The sequence below is a fragment of the Camponotus floridanus genome, unplaced genomic scaffold, assembly GCF_003227725.1.
Source record: "Camponotus floridanus strain SB8 unplaced genomic scaffold, Cflo_v7.5 scaffold43, whole genome shotgun sequence".
In the NCBI taxonomy this organism is placed as follows: Eukaryota; Metazoa; Arthropoda; class Insecta; order Hymenoptera; family Formicidae; genus Camponotus; species Camponotus floridanus.
Genome location: NW_020229581.1, coordinates 1,868,443 through 1,886,813, shown reverse-complemented (window position 1 = coordinate 1,886,813; position 18,371 = coordinate 1,868,443). Strand labels below are relative to the sequence as shown.

At 30.6% G+C, this 18,371-nt stretch overlaps 2 protein-coding genes across 14 annotated transcripts in view; both read right to left on the bottom strand.

The window, feature by feature from the left end:
• Window positions 1-2,444: 2,444 nt before the first annotated feature.
• Window positions 2,445-5,163, bottom strand: LOC112639023. Its single transcript, XM_025411799.1, has 6 exons — window positions 4,651-5,163; window positions 4,362-4,513; window positions 3,927-4,047; window positions 3,194-3,286; window positions 2,753-3,014; window positions 2,445-2,644 (listed from the first exon to the last, which is right to left on the bottom strand). Exons 2-6 carry the CDS (start codon window positions 4,445-4,447, stop codon window positions 2,475-2,477), a joined length of 732 nt encoding a protein of 243 aa, XP_025267584.1. The 5' UTR covers window positions 4,448-4,513; window positions 4,651-5,163; the 3' UTR covers window positions 2,445-2,474.
• Window positions 5,164-8,449: 3,286 nt separating this feature from the next.
• Window positions 8,450-18,371, bottom strand: part of LOC105251653 (regulating synaptic membrane exocytosis protein 2) — a 70,494-nt gene continuing 60,572 nt past the window's right edge. For 11 of the 13 annotated variants that reach the window (XM_025411764.1, XM_025411766.1, XM_025411768.1 and 8 more), the window contains 3 exons: window positions 15,827-16,038; window positions 15,620-15,759; window positions 15,296-15,502 (listed from right to left, as the gene is read on the bottom strand). In XM_025411764.1, coding sequence (XP_025267549.1) covers window positions 15,296-15,502; window positions 15,620-15,759; window positions 15,827-16,038 — 559 coding nt within the window. Of the gene's footprint in view, window positions 13,348-14,432; window positions 15,503-15,619; window positions 15,760-15,826; window positions 16,039-18,371 lie in introns of those variants that run through there. The other 2 variants (XR_003123252.1, XM_025411770.1) reach the window with 2 other exon arrangements.

Below are 18,371 nucleotides of genomic sequence, written 5' to 3'. Positions count from 1 at the left end.
AATAGAAATTATACGCTACATACATAAATAATTCTCAGTAAGAAATACAATTAATTGACATTAAACCTAAATAAAATACTAAATCTTAAAATGATATCTGTTTTATATGGAACAATGAGTTCATTTGAGAAACGCTATTTTATCTATTCTAAAATTATTCTCTATGTAAAAAAAGAAATTGATAATTAGACTATTAGAATATTACAAAAGATGTTATATACGTGCAATTTATTTTCTTATAATATGTGCAATAAATTGCAATTATAAAATATCAAATTAAGAAGAGTAATATCTTTAACGATATATAAAAATATAATTATATTGAATATAAATATATCTAATATCTCTATTAAGTTGTATATTTTAAGGCAATCATATGTTACGTCCAGCCGACTCTACGATTCCTTCTTTTGACGAAGTTGCAACAATTCGATTAATGATAAGCAAAATCATTGATCAAATAGAGCCTCTCTGGCTTATAATAATCTGTATTTATCTGATATCTATGAGAAATCACGAAAAAACACGCAGGAAATGCTAACAATAAAGCAATACCGATCTCTTTAACAAATAATTAAACAAATTTTGTGAATCTAAAATCTAATCGAAGGATAAGATACGTATCGGAAAAGTAAATCGAATCGGGTATTAAAAGAGAAGCTCTCAAGGAGCATTGGTCACTTCAGTCAGTCACTTCAGTCAGTCACTTCAATTAGTCAGTCATTACAATCAGTCACTTCAGTCAATTACTTCAGATCAATCAGTTCAATGGGACACATCAGATCAATCAGTTCAGTTCGTCATTGGTCTTTAACAGTCCATTTTCAGTTTGCGTGATGTAGATACACTCTTTCGATCATCGAATAAGCGTCACAAGCATCATTCTCGATGATGCTCGAAGCCAGCATGCACGCGAATACCGCCACCGGCACTTATTTGGTCAGCGAACGATCTTTCAGGGATCCTCTATGACAATTGGCATTGTATCCATCAAGTGAGATACAACATCGCTCTGAAGTCGCATATCACTGTGTTAAAAAGCAGTATGAGATCTGGATAGCTCAGTGTTCTAGAGCTATTGCTCGAAAAGCGAAAGATTCGGATTCGATTCCCAATCTAGCCACTTGCGCCTCACATATTTTTCTAGTCTGCGAATATTGTTTTCTAGCAATTATTCGTTAGGCTGAAAAATGTGTGAATGCTCTCTCCACAGGATATGCGTCAATGCCGTAGCCACCGATGGATTCTGTCGCTCGTTGATCAAATGGACAGACACGTCCGACCTCCTCCTACATACATCCCTATCTTTCTCTGGATCTTTTCTATCTTATATTTTAAACTCTGACGTTAATTCTTAATGGAATCCTCTTTCTTCCCCTCCATTTTTTTACACGCGTCCACATATATGTGTATTATGTATAATGAACTTATATATTGTACACAAAATAATCATTCGATTCATCATTCTACATATTTTTGTTTTAAGGATTTCATAGAATTATCAAAACACAATTACTTTTATGAATAAGACGTAATTTCTGTCCGAAACTGAATAAAATTATATATAATCATCAAAATTTTATATAGATAACTACTCATTTTTGTTGTACGCATCTTCTTTGGACTGACCATTGATTGACATTTATTTATGACAGAAATCTGCGCTGATTAGATTCAGCGTGCAATCAATGTTAAAATATTCTTTATATCCTATTTTCTATAATTTATGAAAATAATTGTAATTCTAACTCTAATTTGTAATAAAATAATAAGATAATATACATACTTATAATCTCTCAGTATAATGGAAAATAATTATAATATTTATGATAGTTTATAATAAAAGAACTACAATAGGGTCTGACTACTATACTTATAATAAAAAAAATTTGACATAAGAAAATATTCCGCATATATGTCCGTATATATCTACTTAATCTGATTTCCACGGATAATCTAATTTATAGAAATCGAAATTTAAAATAATTTTGTCCAATATACATTTAATTAGCTTTAATTTCATCTCAATAATTCTCATTGATATTACTATGCATATAAAAGGAAAATTGCTCGCTAAGATGAGTTGATGTCAAGAATACTTCATGCGTGGGATTTTACTCTCTAAGATGCCTTAACAGTTCTTGCATAGTATTGACAATAAATTTCTAAATTTAAATGCAAATAAAAAATATACATATTTCTCTAGTTGACACTATTGTATTATAAATATAAGTACTTCTTCCCAAATTTGTTGCTGATGGGATTTATTTTTAAGTTTTTTCCACTTTTTTGTAAAATTTTATCTAATTCAGTGTTGAAAAAGTTTTATACTGTAATATATTTGTATTAAATCGTTTTGCGAAATATTTAGAATATATTATATTTATTATATGCTGTTTTACATATTACAATATACAAATGTTTTATATAGAACAATATACAAATGTTGTTTTACATATAACGATGTTACAATGTTACATATGAACTTGATCATGAATATTTCTGCGAATAACAGCTGCGTCTCTTGGATACCTTCTTGCTGACATTTCATTTGCAACATAATGCGTATCTTTAATTTTTCGAAAATAGCGTCCAATTTCTGTATTATAAATCCACCGAGCCATACATATTGATGTTATAAAGCCTAAAATAGAACATATATTTTTTTATACGTTATACATTTAATACATAATAAAATATATATATTATATAATATATAAATACAAAGAAACGTTTAATTTGATATTCATACATTGTGGTACGTAACACATGATGTTATCATCCATTAAGATTATGTAATATGGTTGTAAATGGTTCCGCATGTTACGTTCAAAATGAGAGGAACAAGAACAAAAAGAAAACCAGTGAGGTTGAAATTTGGTATGCCATCCAATTATGACACCAGTTTGATTTTCTCTTCCGCGATGTCTATGTATAACGACCATTCCAACAGCGAATTTTAAATTATTTGATCTTTGCTTCCAATGTTTTTCAGCAAAAGGAGTACATTTCCGCTGAAAATAAAATAATAATCCGCTGACATATCTTGTCAACTAAATTTTAAATCAATTTTTGTTACGATTTCAATTACAGATAATTAATATTGAATAATTATGATTATATATTAACTTTCTATATTTTAATAAGCTTCTTTCAAAACAATATGTATAATAACGCATAAAAAAATACTCACCACATCACTATTTATATATTCGTATGTAAGACGGAGGAAACTAAGTTGTGTCGGTATATCATCTTCGAAATCTTTTTCTAGTGCTACCATTAGCTAAAGAAAGATTAGTTATTAAATTCATAATCAATCACAAAATTATCCGTAATGACAAAATTCCGATTACAATTGTATTGTAAAATTTAGAGAATATAAAGGAAATATAAAGATATTTCTGTTAAATTCTGTAATTGATAGCAATTGTCACATGTGAATTATGTGAATATTCGCGATTTTTTCTAAAGCTAAATATTAAAAGCAAACTTATTGATTTCATGTTTTTGAAATATATTAAGAATATATTAAGAATATATTAAATATATTAAGAAATATATAAAGAAAGAATCGCTTAGTATTCTTCTTCATACATATAATTTGATCTCTTCTTTTCTTTCATAAAATTTTATACTTTTTCATTACTAAAACATAAAAAATAAAATTTAAAATAAAATTCATAATAATAAATGATTATGTGTGTTATATATAATAAACTTATACATTGTAAATAAAGCAACCATTCGATTTATTATTCTACTATATGTATTTCTATTTTAGAGATTTGATGGAATTATCAAAACACAATTACATTTATGAACAAGACGTAATTTCTGTCAAAATGGAACTGGATACAATTGTAACCATCAATTTTATCATGTAAAATTATAACCATCAAAATCGTATATAAATAACTACTTACTTCACTTAAAGATATCTTCTTTGGATTGGGCATTAAGTCACATTTATTCATGACAGAAATCGCCAGATTAGATTTATACTTCCAATCAATGTAAAAATATTCTTTATATTCTTTATGATTTCTGTATAAACAATAAAAAAAGAAACATGTATATATAGATGTATTTCATACAATATATGATATTCTGATGATGCTCTTACTGATAAATTTGTTAGCCTATTTAGAATCAAATTTTTCTTAGCAAAAAAAAGCACCGAGAAAAATCATTACTTATTATATAATAATATACTTATTATTATAATTTCTCCAACCTATTAAATTATTATTCTTTTACATTGTTTATGTATGAATGCAAACACGTATTTATTTATGTGTATAATAGAAGTATAAGAAAAATTAAGATATGTGATCTCAAAACTAAGATTAGGTATTTACTTCGATTTCCAAGCTATATGAATTGAATCATATTGACATTCATAATGCATTGATAGTTCAATATATATGCCCAATCTTCTTGCCATGCAACAATATATTGTTAGCCATAAGTTTTTTCTATTTTGTAACTGCCACAAATAACCTTCTCTAATCTGTAATAAGAGATAATGACTTAATATACATACTTGTAATCTCAATATAATAAAAAATAATTATAATAGTTACGACAGTAATAAAAAAAGAATATCATGTAAAAAAATATGCGGCATATATGTTTATATATACTTACTTCATCTGATTTCCACGGATAATTTAAGTTATAGGAATCAAAATTTAAAATAATTTTGTCTAATATGCCTTTAATTTGTTTTGCTTGACTTTCATCCCAATAATTTTCTTCAATATTATTATATCTCCAAATAGCCAATTGCTCCGGTGATATCAAGAATATTTTGTGACTGGGATATTCCTCTCTTAGACCCTTTAATACTTCTTGTACGATGTTGTCAATAAATTTATCTATACGTAAATATGATATATATTTCTCCGGTTGACACAACTGCAAAATAACTGTAAGCACTTCTTCTTCCGTAAGATGATTGAGATTCTCTTTAAATTTCTTTACTTTTCTTTCAAGATAATGTCTAATCCAACATTGAAAAAGTTTTATACTATAATATCTTCGCGTTAAATCGAGTTGCCTGAAATATTCCCAATTATTTGATTAATACATTAGTTTATTACATGCTGATAATATTTTAATGTACAGTGTGTCCCACCTAGAAGTGGCCACCCCCTTTTATCTTTTAAAAGAGATAGACCATAACAAATATATATGAAATTAAATGGCTTTAACTGAACTTTATTGTGAAGTTGACATATGTCATGTTGTCATTTAATCATGATACTCAGTCAGAAGTTGGCTATATAGCAGGGCCGAAAATGAAATGGTGGACGTTGCCCGCGATATTTCAAGTCGGAAAATCTCGTATAATATGTAAAATATTTACATTAAATCATACATCGTTATATTCGTTTCAAACAGCGCTACAACTTTTATTATATTAAAATATCTACATTATTATAAAAAAATTATACATATCTCTCCGTTCTTTAATACAGATAAATTTTGTAATCAACCACTATACTCATAATAAAGTTCAGATAAAGCCATTTAATTTCATATATATTTGTTATGGTCTATCTCTTTTAGTTTAAAAGATAAAAGGGGGTGGCCACTTCTAGATGAGACACCCTGTATATCTTGAGACATACTCTGGAGATGTGTAAATAATTTTAATAAGTTCATCTTTCAAGAAAGTACAATGCATAACATCTAAGCAACGTTTTTCAAACAATGAAAAGAAATCGTCCAAATATTCATGGTCTCTAGAATAGTAGTAGTGTCTCTTGGACATGTCAGACACAAAATTCCACAATTCTGTTGTACATTTTACAGCTGCTTGTACATCTGAAATATTAACATTACAAAAACTTTTCCCCATTTTTCTTTCGTAGTTTTGTGTTGCAATGGGCCATCTAGAATTTAAACAAAAAAAAATAATTTAATTAATATTTTAAAGTTATAACATAAAATCATAAAAATTGTACAACGCAATTGTACAAATGCAATATATATTTAAGTCAAATTAAAGAAATATATTTAAAACGTTAATCTTATTAATAAATATAGAAAATACGCGTAAATAATCTTTAAACGAATTATAACAATAATAATTTTTACAATACAGCGCGTGTGATGAAACAGTTTTATATTATATTTTATTACTATGTTATATTATTACATATAAAGTTTAAATTTCTTGTACGCATCCATGAAAAATAATTAATGCGTATGCTCAAGTATTTTAAACTTTTTGCATCGATTATCAAAATCCACAAGGTGAATTAACGGTAAGATTCAAGAAACTTTTTATTTTGTGTGATATAAACTACGTATTGTCGTGTTTATAGTATAACTCATTATGTATTATGTACTAAAATTTATAATAATATACAAAATTAATATTTTTCTATTAGAAAATTAAAATATCAAACAGCCTAAACAAAAAGTCTAGAATGAATCATCAACTGAAATCAAAGTTTTGTACAAAATTTACTTATGGGCCGGTAGCACATGGTATTTTTATTTTATTATATATTTTATTATATATATATCTTTAACGTACATTATCTATGAAAATTGATAACATGAAATATTTTACGTCACTGTTTCTCATTCGGCTAAAATATTATCAAATGTTACTTTCGTAAAAATATTCTACGAAAATTTCTGTATATTAGATTTATTCTTGTTCGAAAAATTATCTCCTTCACAATTATTTCCAAATTGCGCGAAATAGTTATTGATAGTATACTAAATTATTCTATATTTTTTATAGAACCTTGGAAAAGCTTTTTCGCAAAAGCTTTGAAAACTTTTAAACAAAGATAGACTTTATATCACTTATAGTTTTTAGTTATAAAGTTTCAAAGTTTATGTGATTTCATCAGAAACGCGAAGAAATTAATGCTTAAAACAATGCATAAAAATTTGCGAATTTTTGAAAATACTGCATAGGAATTAATTTTAAAATTTCTTGTATTACATTTATTTTTCGAAATATTTAAAATTTTTAAAAAACCAGAAATTTATTTCAAATGAAGAATTGAAGATTTTGTGTGATATAAGTTTTACTTTGTTTTTTAATCAGATTTTCGGCCAAATTTCTTCTAATATATGTAATAAACTACTCAAGTAAAATAACAAATAAAAAACTTACCTTTGGGAAAACTTTTTTTTCCATAGAGTATTGTCATTAATAATTATATATCGGAACTGCTTGGATGTGGAGCTAAAGTTTACGATGTCTTTAATGGTGATATCTTTATATTCTAAAATTTTGGAAATTATTTCTGCAGGCATGTGTATTAGCGTAGCCATTGTTATTGTTATTAAAAATTTTTTTAAATTTTAAAACTTTGAAAAAATTCTGTTTTATTAACGAATTTGTCGACACATTTACATTTTAACTCCGTTTACATTTTAACTCCGTTCACGAATAGGGCACGATGTTCACTGTACGAAGCCAAATCGCAAACTGAACTTTTTGGGAATGTGCTATTAACTACCATTCCATATGGAATGGTTTTAACGAAGCACGACCATCTTAGTACAAACTAGTAGGTTTATACAAACAAAAAGATTAGAAAAGAAAAGAAAAAATTTACAAAAGACATTTAAAGATTTAAAAAAGACATTTAAAGATTTCTCTTTTTTCTCTTTCAAATATGTGTAAAATTTTATGGGTTTTTCCTGCTTTTATGAATGCTTGACAAATATTGACTATTCCTTTTCAGGTAAAAAAAATAACGGACAGATACGTTTTCTATACATTCATTAATTTTATTTGTGGGTGATTCGTTTTTTACCTATGTCCAAAAGTAACGGTATTTTTGCTCATAGAAAACTCTATGTCATTTATACAGTCTATTTGATTTTCTTCTGTTAATATATATTTAATATTGTTTTTATTTCTACAAAAAATATATCCTAATCTCACTCATTTATCTATTTAATAAATAGTTTAAAAAAGATCTTTTTTAAAACTCATATTAAATGTAAATCTTCAAAATTGATTCAATTTTTTCAATTATAAAGAAAATTTATAAAAAATAAATTCTTCTTTATATTTATAATTATATTTATATAAAAACTATTTATAATTTATAATAAATATTTATAATATTTATAATATTTATAATAAAATTTTATTATTCTAAATTACAAATGCTTCATATGTTGTTTTCTCCAATTTAAAACAATTTTTTTATATAATTATAACAAAGTCTAGTCCTCATTTCTTAAAATTTTCAATTTATTAAATAAATCATAATTTTAAAAAGAGCAGTTAATAGCATTACTTAAATGGCTTTATAAATCATATCAGAGTACTAAAACTGATATAAAATTCTTGTCGACTTCTCAACATATTAAGGAAATCCTGATGATTTATATAAATTTACAGCTTTTTTTATATAAGGAGTAAAACGAACTGTGACATAAAAAATGATTAAAACACAGCAAAATCATTGAATCACTTTATTGTCACACGCCATCTCTGGCATCGGGGGTATCTTTTATCAGATATATGATACTGGATACAGTCACTAACGTTTTATATTTATTCATCTCGCGATCTCCTACCGCGAGCTCCGTGAATGAGGCGACAGCCTTTAAAGCGATCCGCGATTGGTCGTACGCGGTGTGAAGAGAGAGAAAATGCATATTATATAATTGAAAAAAATTAAAATATAACATTCATATCATGCAATGATTACTTTGAATCAATTCGGATTTCTTCGATGTTTTCGAAAGCGAGAGCGGAACAAAGGTTCACGGAGTTCTCGGCTGAGATTCTCCGAAATGTTGTCTAAACGTACTGCTTAAATTCTTTCGTTCTTTCGTGATTTATGCTTTCTTTCTTTCTTTTGTTCAACGAAAAGTAAACATCTTTTCTAACGCCCACTATTTCGTTTCTTACACATCTGTTCTCTTTCTTTTTCACTTTTTATGCTTTTCATTTTGCAGTTCTCTCTCTCTCTCTCTCTCTCTCTCTCTCTCTCTCTCATCCTTTTTGTCGTACTTTTTAGAGAAATAAATTTAAACACTTATCATAATAAAATGATAGAAATGTACGAGTCCCGCCGCACGCGCGCGCAGTTGCGTCTTCAATGATTTCGTGAAATATAATATAGTAAAATCTTTTTCTTTTGTCTATTTAATATTAAAATAATAAAATTGCTTCGCGGGCGCGCGCGCATTATCTTACGACCGACTCGTAATTCGTTTTAAAAGATATCGGATGATGCTGAAAAAAGACAATTCCACCGAAAATCGTGTATTTGAAAAGAGCATCGGAAGAAAATTTAATTAGAACGTCCGTTAATATTAATACGCGTTTCTCGCAATGATCGAGAAAATTAAATTAAAATTAAAATCCGTCAAAAAATTGACACGTAATCTGATCGCAACATTAGTTTTCAAGATTCGTCCAAAATATCGGGAATACGAGTCGTTCGTGAGCTCACGAGATACAAGATTAGAGATCACCTAAGCTACCTGATGAACTTCTTTCTATGAGAATAGTGGATAATTCATTTTATAGCTCGTTCTTGCCGATGTCTTTACGACGTTTCGGTTACGACGTTTAATCCCTTCCTTTTCTTTCGCTGGATCGCATATCCTTTCACTCTCACCTTTTCTTTCCAATCCTTTTCGCACGCCCGACACACACGTATACACCCTATTGTATTTTATTGTAAACCTAAATTGGCTTTCTAAATTTGACAAAAGTGGTACCCCTTGGCTCTCAGGCATTTTCATTCGTAAGTAATGTTCTTTCATCTTTATTATATTTTTTTTTTTTGCTAGATCTTTTCTCTCACGATTTTTTCTTTTTTTTCATGTTCCAATCTTCGTTAGCTTCTACTATTCATATCGATATTAGTACTCGGGGTTTCACCCCGTACTTTTTCATTAAGTTAATTAATAATATATATAGGTACAAAGTCGGATAATAATTTGTATTCGCGCGTTTCGTAGTTTAATATTATGTGTGATTTTTTTTTCACGATACGCGTTTCCGATCCTAGAATTGAGCATGCCTATATACAGATGGGCATGGCAAGAATAGAAATCGACGTATACTTCTTCGAGCTGTTTCTTCTGACAAATCAACATTCTAATCGAGATAGGCAATCATATATACAAATTTATTTAGTATTATTACTGAGAATAGTCGCGACGCAAAGGCCAATTATTCTCTTAAATTTTTCTCGTAAATTTTTCTCGTAAATTTCCGTCAAATTTTTACTGATTCGGAGAATATATTATTTTATCATTATATTGTATTGCGATACGTATCAATTTGCGTATTAAATGCGTATCAAACACGTGATGAATTTCTCGAGTTCGTTCAATTACTTGGATAAGTGCAATCTTTGTAAATTTTTTATATTGTATAAATTCTATGATTTTTCTTAATTCTAAAAGTAAAATTCGTTTTTTTTCTGTGAAATTTATCGATCGTTTTATTAGTAGAATAATTATATATATTTATAAGAAACGCAAGATCGCGCACAAGAAACAGCTTGCGAAGAGACGAGAGCGTCGAATTAATTTTGCGAAGAATCTTACAGCCGTCTCTGTATAAACGGCGCGTTACAAACTGAAGAGTTACGTTAGTAGTAGTAATAGTAGTCTTGTATATTTTATCAATTAACTATTACAGAATTATATTTGTGTATTACGTCATCATTGTCCCACAATCTTGATAAATCCGTGCATTTGCAAAATATGTACTTAGAAATGAGCTTATAGTAATATATTATTTTTTTTTTTCACAATACTTTACATATACATCTCTTCGGATTAGAACCCTACTTTTTGTCTTTGTTTTCTCACGAGTAAAAAAGCTTCTTTCTCTTGCCGTACGTCTCTAATTTAAGCATGTTATAGATATGATAAGATACCACCCTTCTCTATACAATTCCCTCGTTCCCTAAAAGTCTCGATCGGTCTGCCGATTTACGAGAAAAGTTACGTTACCTAGAATTTATATTCATGAACATTCGGATTATCGATGACGTATCTATATGATTCGTCTGTAAATCAATGATACTTCGTTATCTCGTTCTTCTCAAACTCTAAGCTAAGTCTTACGTTATAGCTCGCTTAACGACGGATGCATGTATTTCGATGGCAATTCGATATAATCTCAGCACGCGTATCAAACGCGCTTACATTATCCGGTATTAATTCAAAAAATTCGCGTTATGGATCGCGTAGAAATAGTCGTATAGTATCGAAGAGCGAAAATGCGAGTGTGAATGAGACAATCGTTTCAAGTTGTAAAGCAAGATATTATACTTGGTCAATTATTGTAAGACTCGTGATAAGATAGATGTTGACATTGCTGTCACTTAATCTTACGGCTTTAATCACTCAAGAAACGTGACGCGAATCATTCCGGATAGAAATTCTCTGCGTTCGAACCTATATCTCTAGCGAATTGTTATCGGTAAATCGGAGATTTACAAAAATATACGTAATATAGCCGCTTGAAGCTACTGCATTCCATTTATCAAAGTTTTGTCGGTAATATCCAAGGAGTACCTTCCACGCATACAATTACAATGATTCGTAATTTCAAAACATGTCACGTGAAAAAAAAGCCTACTTCGCTAAAAAAAATTAATGAGACACACAAAGAAAATTCGCGCAGCGAACTTTTCGATTTAGCATTCATCTAATATATCAATTTGGCGAAAGTATACGTAAGTATCGACATAAATAGCAATATATGCTGTTTAAAAAAATATTAAAAACTCGTTTTCCTTCGCACAGATATTCTTTCTCGTCCTTTCAAAAATTTCTTCTCATAATTAAGTTGAAACGTTTGTCTTGTACACGAAGTTTACACACACCAAACCTTAAATACTTGACGGAAAATAATTTTCTTTCTCACTCAATCTTTCAACTTCTCTCTCTCTCTCTCTCTCTCTCTCTCTCTCTCTCTCTCTCTCTCTCTCTCTTTCTCTGATTCTCTTTTACAGGGCACGAATGTAATTATTTACTAATTCACAGCAGACACTTCACGTGCATGTGCATACTCGCTGATGTGTATCTTCGCGAGTGTTTGAGATACGCACGAAGAAAGATCGAACACATAGCACGATAATCAAGATATATAAAATTAATGGCAAGCGTTTACGCATTTCTTACAGAGATTTACAAAGCCTCTTAAATATTTAGTGTGGTGGTCACTGCTTATTATTTTTGTACAAAATCAGTACGAAAAAGAATTTTTGCCGCGACGCGCGTCCCGTTTACACGAGTTATATGGGCGGTTCGTATTTTTTTTTTTTCAATTTGTCTCGAAAACCTTGCTTTTTACTTAAATAAAATTTATAAATAAAATTCTTTAAAAACGAAGCTAATTTATAATTTGTTCGAATATATCTTTACATCCCGGCTCCCTCGAAATTGCTAATTTCACAAAAGCAGCCAAACGTAGATATCATAGGAATCGATTTATCAGTCTGCTTCATATTTGAAAAATGTGATACTATATAACACTTGCTCCACATTTTCTACATTATAATGGTATCTCATTTTGGACGAGTTACTAAACGAAGCTTAAAAAGCTGAGTAACGTGATAGCGTGTACGATGACGAACAAATTTTATTATGAAAAAAGAACAAACTGTATAATTAAAAAATTAAACTGCGCAATTAAAATTATATCATCGTACGTTCCACTTAATCCGAATTATATTAATTTGGAAAAGATTAAATCAGATCAGAGTTTATAGAGAGAACGCGAAAAAAATCATAGTGACGATCGTATATTGTGGAAACCGATAAACGACAACGAAAAATGTCAACGCAAACATTATTACTCATTCAAACTTGCGCGCACATATATCGTACAATTTTATATAGTTATTATATTATTTACATTAAATAATATATATACATATATATTATTTCTGACGGTGACATTTTTGACTAAAAATTTGACAACGATAAAATGTCTTTTAGCCGACCATTTCGGAGATCGGTATTTATAGTACTTGAACTGTCCTAAAATTATATACAAAGTTTGGAAACGTCTTCCATAAGCATATATGTAATATATTTATATTTATATATACTTATTCTCTCTCGCAACATTTTTAATCTTTCTCGCATGTTGATTAAATGAAGTCCATGGACCGTCGCTTCATTTTTCACAGTACTCATTAATCTCTTTAACCACTTAACCACACACACACACACCCACGCACACATATACACGCACGCATACACACATTTAGATTCACTGAAAACGAGCGTCATTGTAATCGTTCGTATATTATTAATCTAGTACACCACATTTGAGTTCACATCTATCCCGAACTTGCTTGATTTGGTTGGTTTTCACTGTAAATGAAATAAACAAACGTATTACTATTGTAAACGTACATTATCACTCATTCATCACATGAAATATCGAATGATAAAAATTCTGTGTAATATTCATTCTCAAATATTGTCATTGCATATATATAAATTTTACATATTAAATGGTGTCGAAAAAATTGACTCATATAATCAATCTTTTCGACGCCATTCGATATATAAGATTGATTAATGTTTTAAGAATATCTCGAGAAAATATACAAGAGGATATATAGGACTCCGAATACGGCACAAACTTACCTTCGCTTATATATATATATATATATTTTTTTTTTCACATATTTTTATATCGACAAAGATTCAAACTATAAATATATTAAAAACTGTCACGACTTGCTATGTATTTAGAAGGAAAAATTCAATGGGAAAATCATTAAGAAAAATGCAATGTTGTGCAAAGTTGGAAATTAATACGTGATATATACCAAGCAATATATCAGGAAGTTTATGAAAGTAGTTCCTATGCGTGGACAAGTGTGGAAAAATACAGTCGTAAGATGCAAGTTCAAAAATTGCGTTCCAGGATTAATGAAAAAATCGAACTTTCTCACGTCGAATCAAATTTCGGAGGCATATCTCGTGTACACAAGTTTGGAAAAGTAACAATCGATATAGATAAAAATATGAGGCAACGAAGTACATCGAGGGCGCATGATAACGTAATCTTGCATCGTTTATCGGTTATCTAGACTCATGTCGACTACTTCGAAGCCGAATAGAATTATTTTTGTATATAATAAGACAGGCACTTTCAAAGAGAAGAGGAGATTTTTACAAAACGTAATGGAAGTGGAAAGAAGATATTGGCAACAACAAATGTGTATCAAGATTTCACATGGGTACTTGAGAAAATCTAATTGAAAAACGTTATTAATTAATGAAACAGGCTTAACCGGCGACATTCGATTATCAAAGTACATGTATCGCGAATACAAAAATATTTATAATTGTCATCACGACAGATTGCAATCGCATTATCTGTTTCGTACCCACGTTAAATCGTTGTCCAACTATCTACGAACGATGCCTTGATTCTCAGTGCGTACCTAAAAACTATCTGGCGCTCCGGGAACACATGGCTGGCTACGTCTACATCTAGTCCTACATACAGACTAGTGGCTCGTCTGATATGCCGTACATGATATGTGATGTACTAGTGGTGTTTCTAGAAAGACATGTCCTCTCCCGTACGTTTTTTCACACTCTTTTCTCGCATCGTTTTTGCGTTTATCTTTCGATTTCATTCTTCCCTTTGTTTCTCTTTCTGTCTTCCTCCCCCGCGGAACCTTCTATTATCCGTACAATACAATTTATTTCTCGTATACTGCATTTAAACTGACTTTACCGTATTCAGAGCCAAACGTCAGTCGTTAAGTAGTCTTAGGCTTCAACATTTAATTTAGCTAACGAGGAAGATACGCGTAGCGTGTTTAAGATTCTTTTCAAACTTTTGTTATCAACCATAGAATGATAATATTATGATACGATAAAGAATTATCTATGACGCTATCCTCGATTTTTTTATACAGTAAATATAACGATAATCTTAAATAGTTATTTGACTTGAAATATATACTTTACATTTGACTACATCATAACATCATCAAACGATGATTTTCCGAATATGTCATTTAAGATGTTAAAAATGTTTATAATGATTTTCACTTTCCATCTCTCTAGTTGTTTATCGATAAATATGATACTACCTTATATACATCGAGACTCGTGCATTTCGGTATCCTATTAATGGTGGAAGCGACTATAGGTGCACCGCGAGATAGGAGCTCGAACTCAATCTAGTGTTACTTTTTTTCTCTACTTTGCTCTACTGTAAGAAACTCAAACATCTCCTCGTTAAATATATGTGTAAAGGGAATTATTTCGGTACGTTCTTCGGACAGTCATTCTTTTAAATTTTAAAAGAATCGAGAGACGTGACCGAAGATCGACGGGACAAAGCAAGGGATGGAGCTCCACTGACCAGGGCTTGGGTGTCAAACAGCTTGTACCATCCGAACACCATCTGATTGAGGTCCAGCTCATCCAATACGATCTGTGCAATACCCATGAACACTTTTTTCCCTTCTATCCGACCGTAGTCGCCCCACACCGTCACCTGAAATCACGATATACGATAGAATTATAATCAAACGATCGAATTATAATCGCGTTTAAAAGTGCATTGTAAGAAAGTTAATGATAATTAAATCTGTAAAAAATTAATAAGACATACCTGTAATATACAGCCCCGACAGTTCTCCTTGAAAGCCAACAATTGTTGATAGAACGGATCTAACGTTTTTCTGGCCATCATGGTTTTCGCTTTCTCTATACATCTTTTACCGTTCACCAGGTAAAGCTTCACGTAAGGAGCTGGAATAAGGATCATTAGCATCAGCACAGCTTGTGCACCAAGCAATATTTATTCGAAACGGCTTACCTGGTGTTACTTTGCTGCCTTGTTTCGCTTTAAGATCTTTGGCACGTATGACCTCTACCTCCAGGTAACCCTTTGTGTGGCTCAACGACAGTTGAATCTCACCGAGGCAACGGGCACCGAGGGCCTGCCTTCCGACTACTTGGCCCGGTCCAAGGTCTTCGATGAAGTCTCTCAACTGCCCTTCGCCTGCCATTCGCAGACTCGGAGACCAGCTGCGGTTTTCAAAATTATGTATTTAGAAAAAGATACGCAACTCCTTTATTTTGGAATACTACGGAAAGTATATGAAGTATGATTCGATAGAAAAGAAAAAGACGCTTGAAGAAAATAAAAGAAAACGCCGAGAAAGAACGAAAAAACCTGTGCTCACAGTGCTTATTGTACGAGCAATGGAAATCGAAACTATACTTTATGACTTTGTGTCCTTTTTTCCATTCTCTTGCTCGCACATAAACTTTATCGGTCTAACGTAGATCTAAGAACGCGCCGTAATGAAGAAATAAAGCGCGAAAACTGCAAGCTGAAAATCAGATTATCACTCGAAAGAACTGAGATGCGATAAGAGAAAATTGTGAGGGATATAAAAATCATAAACGAAAAATTAATTATTCCGCAGGAGCGAGGGACAATTCTCGCAAGCCTTCGACGAAAGTTGTAAAAGAGAGAGAACACACCTCATTCAGTTTGAGAAAAGAAGAACTCACGCTGAAAGTGTAGTGTTGGTGTGTGTAGTGTAGTAAATATATATCATATACACATGGAAAAAGATCATATATATATGTATAAAAGTTTAAAAAACATATCAGATTATTGGTGCATGCATTTTAATCTAAATACAGACAGAAAAGAGAGAAAGAGAGAGAGAGAGAGAGAAAGAGAGAGAGAGAGAGAAAGGAATAAATACGATTTTTTAAATAATTCTAAATAACAGTAATCAGTCTTCGATATGATTAATCAATCTTGAAAAACTTATATAAATGCGATAATCGATTAAAAAAGTACGATTATAATTCTTACAATGTTTTAACGATTTTAATACACGACTGAGTACTGTTTTGTTGTTTCAAACTACATTTATCTACTTAACATGCTTCACCAGAACCTTGGGAAAAAATGGAAGAATTAATAAAAAAAGTTATATTAAAACTTACACTTACTTGCCGTGGCTATGCTACGTGTCGTTGAGAAGATTCGCGTTATTAATGCTAAACGGAACTTTTCAATACAATTTCTGTTATATAATAGACATATCCATATATATTGAGTGTATACATGATTATATATTCGCACAAAACTGTCATTAATCTAACTATTAACTACAATTATTGTTAAGGATCAGATTTTTTTACGACACCTTTGCATAGAAAAGAACGCAGATCTCTTTCAATTGCACAGTAATGGGACTTAATTATATCGTTAATCAATGACGAATATATTGCTGTTATATAATGATTTCAATATGATGATATATTTAAAGTATCGGACAAAGTTGTACGAATATAAAAATATTAACACACCCGATTTTGTAGCCAATCACTTTCTCCGAGATTTCGCGACCATAATTAGGACATAAAATACCGCTGCCAAGGATAATAAATTGTCAGAATTATTATTCGTAAACGTCGTGCGCCGAACCGACAAAACGTTTGCAAAATGCAATTTACATTCTTTAATTGACACGTAGACCTTGTCTACGTTTAATCTATTTCAATCCTCGACCGTTTTCTCGATCCGGCGAGTATATTCTAAGAGATACACCGCTGTTAGAAATACCTATTCTACGATATATCAAAACACACTTTATATGAAAACGGTAAGACAGAGAGATCCATAAGACAGGAGGAAGGGGGCTGCTTTCCGAGGAACACACGCATGTCGATCTCACAATAGATAGTACCTACTATATAAAATACAATGAATCGTACGGAAGTATATGAAAATCATCGGGGGAAAACGATCCTCCGCGAAGACATTCCTGGGTGATATTCCTGGGTTATATATTCACAGTTGTCCTGCTTACCATATGGATAGAGAATACAGACTCCGCGACAACGATCACATTGACATATATTTATATAATAGATACAAAAGTGCGTGTGTGTATGTGCAATGGTGCTCCGAAGTAATGCGACACAATCATTTGCCACACAATCAAGCAATTAAAGCCAAGACGACAACAACACCGATAATGGACGATAATATTTTTTATAGGCGCTTCTGTTTTGTGGAGAACTCGGGAGTGAGAAAGAATTTTCGAAAGAAAGTAATAAAAAATAAAAGGAGACGGAAAAAAGATACAGCGAAATATATAAAACTCAGTCAATTCGTCGAAGACTATACTTTAATGCATACTTCTTCCTCGCACTATAAAACCGACATAAAATAACCGTATAATACAGAGACTGCTCTACTAACGTAAGAAGAAGACACTACGCCTCGTAAAATTCAACTATGATTACATAAATTGTTACTCGTCACATCATAAATTCAAACTAAAGTGATAAGACAGAAAAGGGATAAATAAAATGTGCAAAAAAAAAAAAAA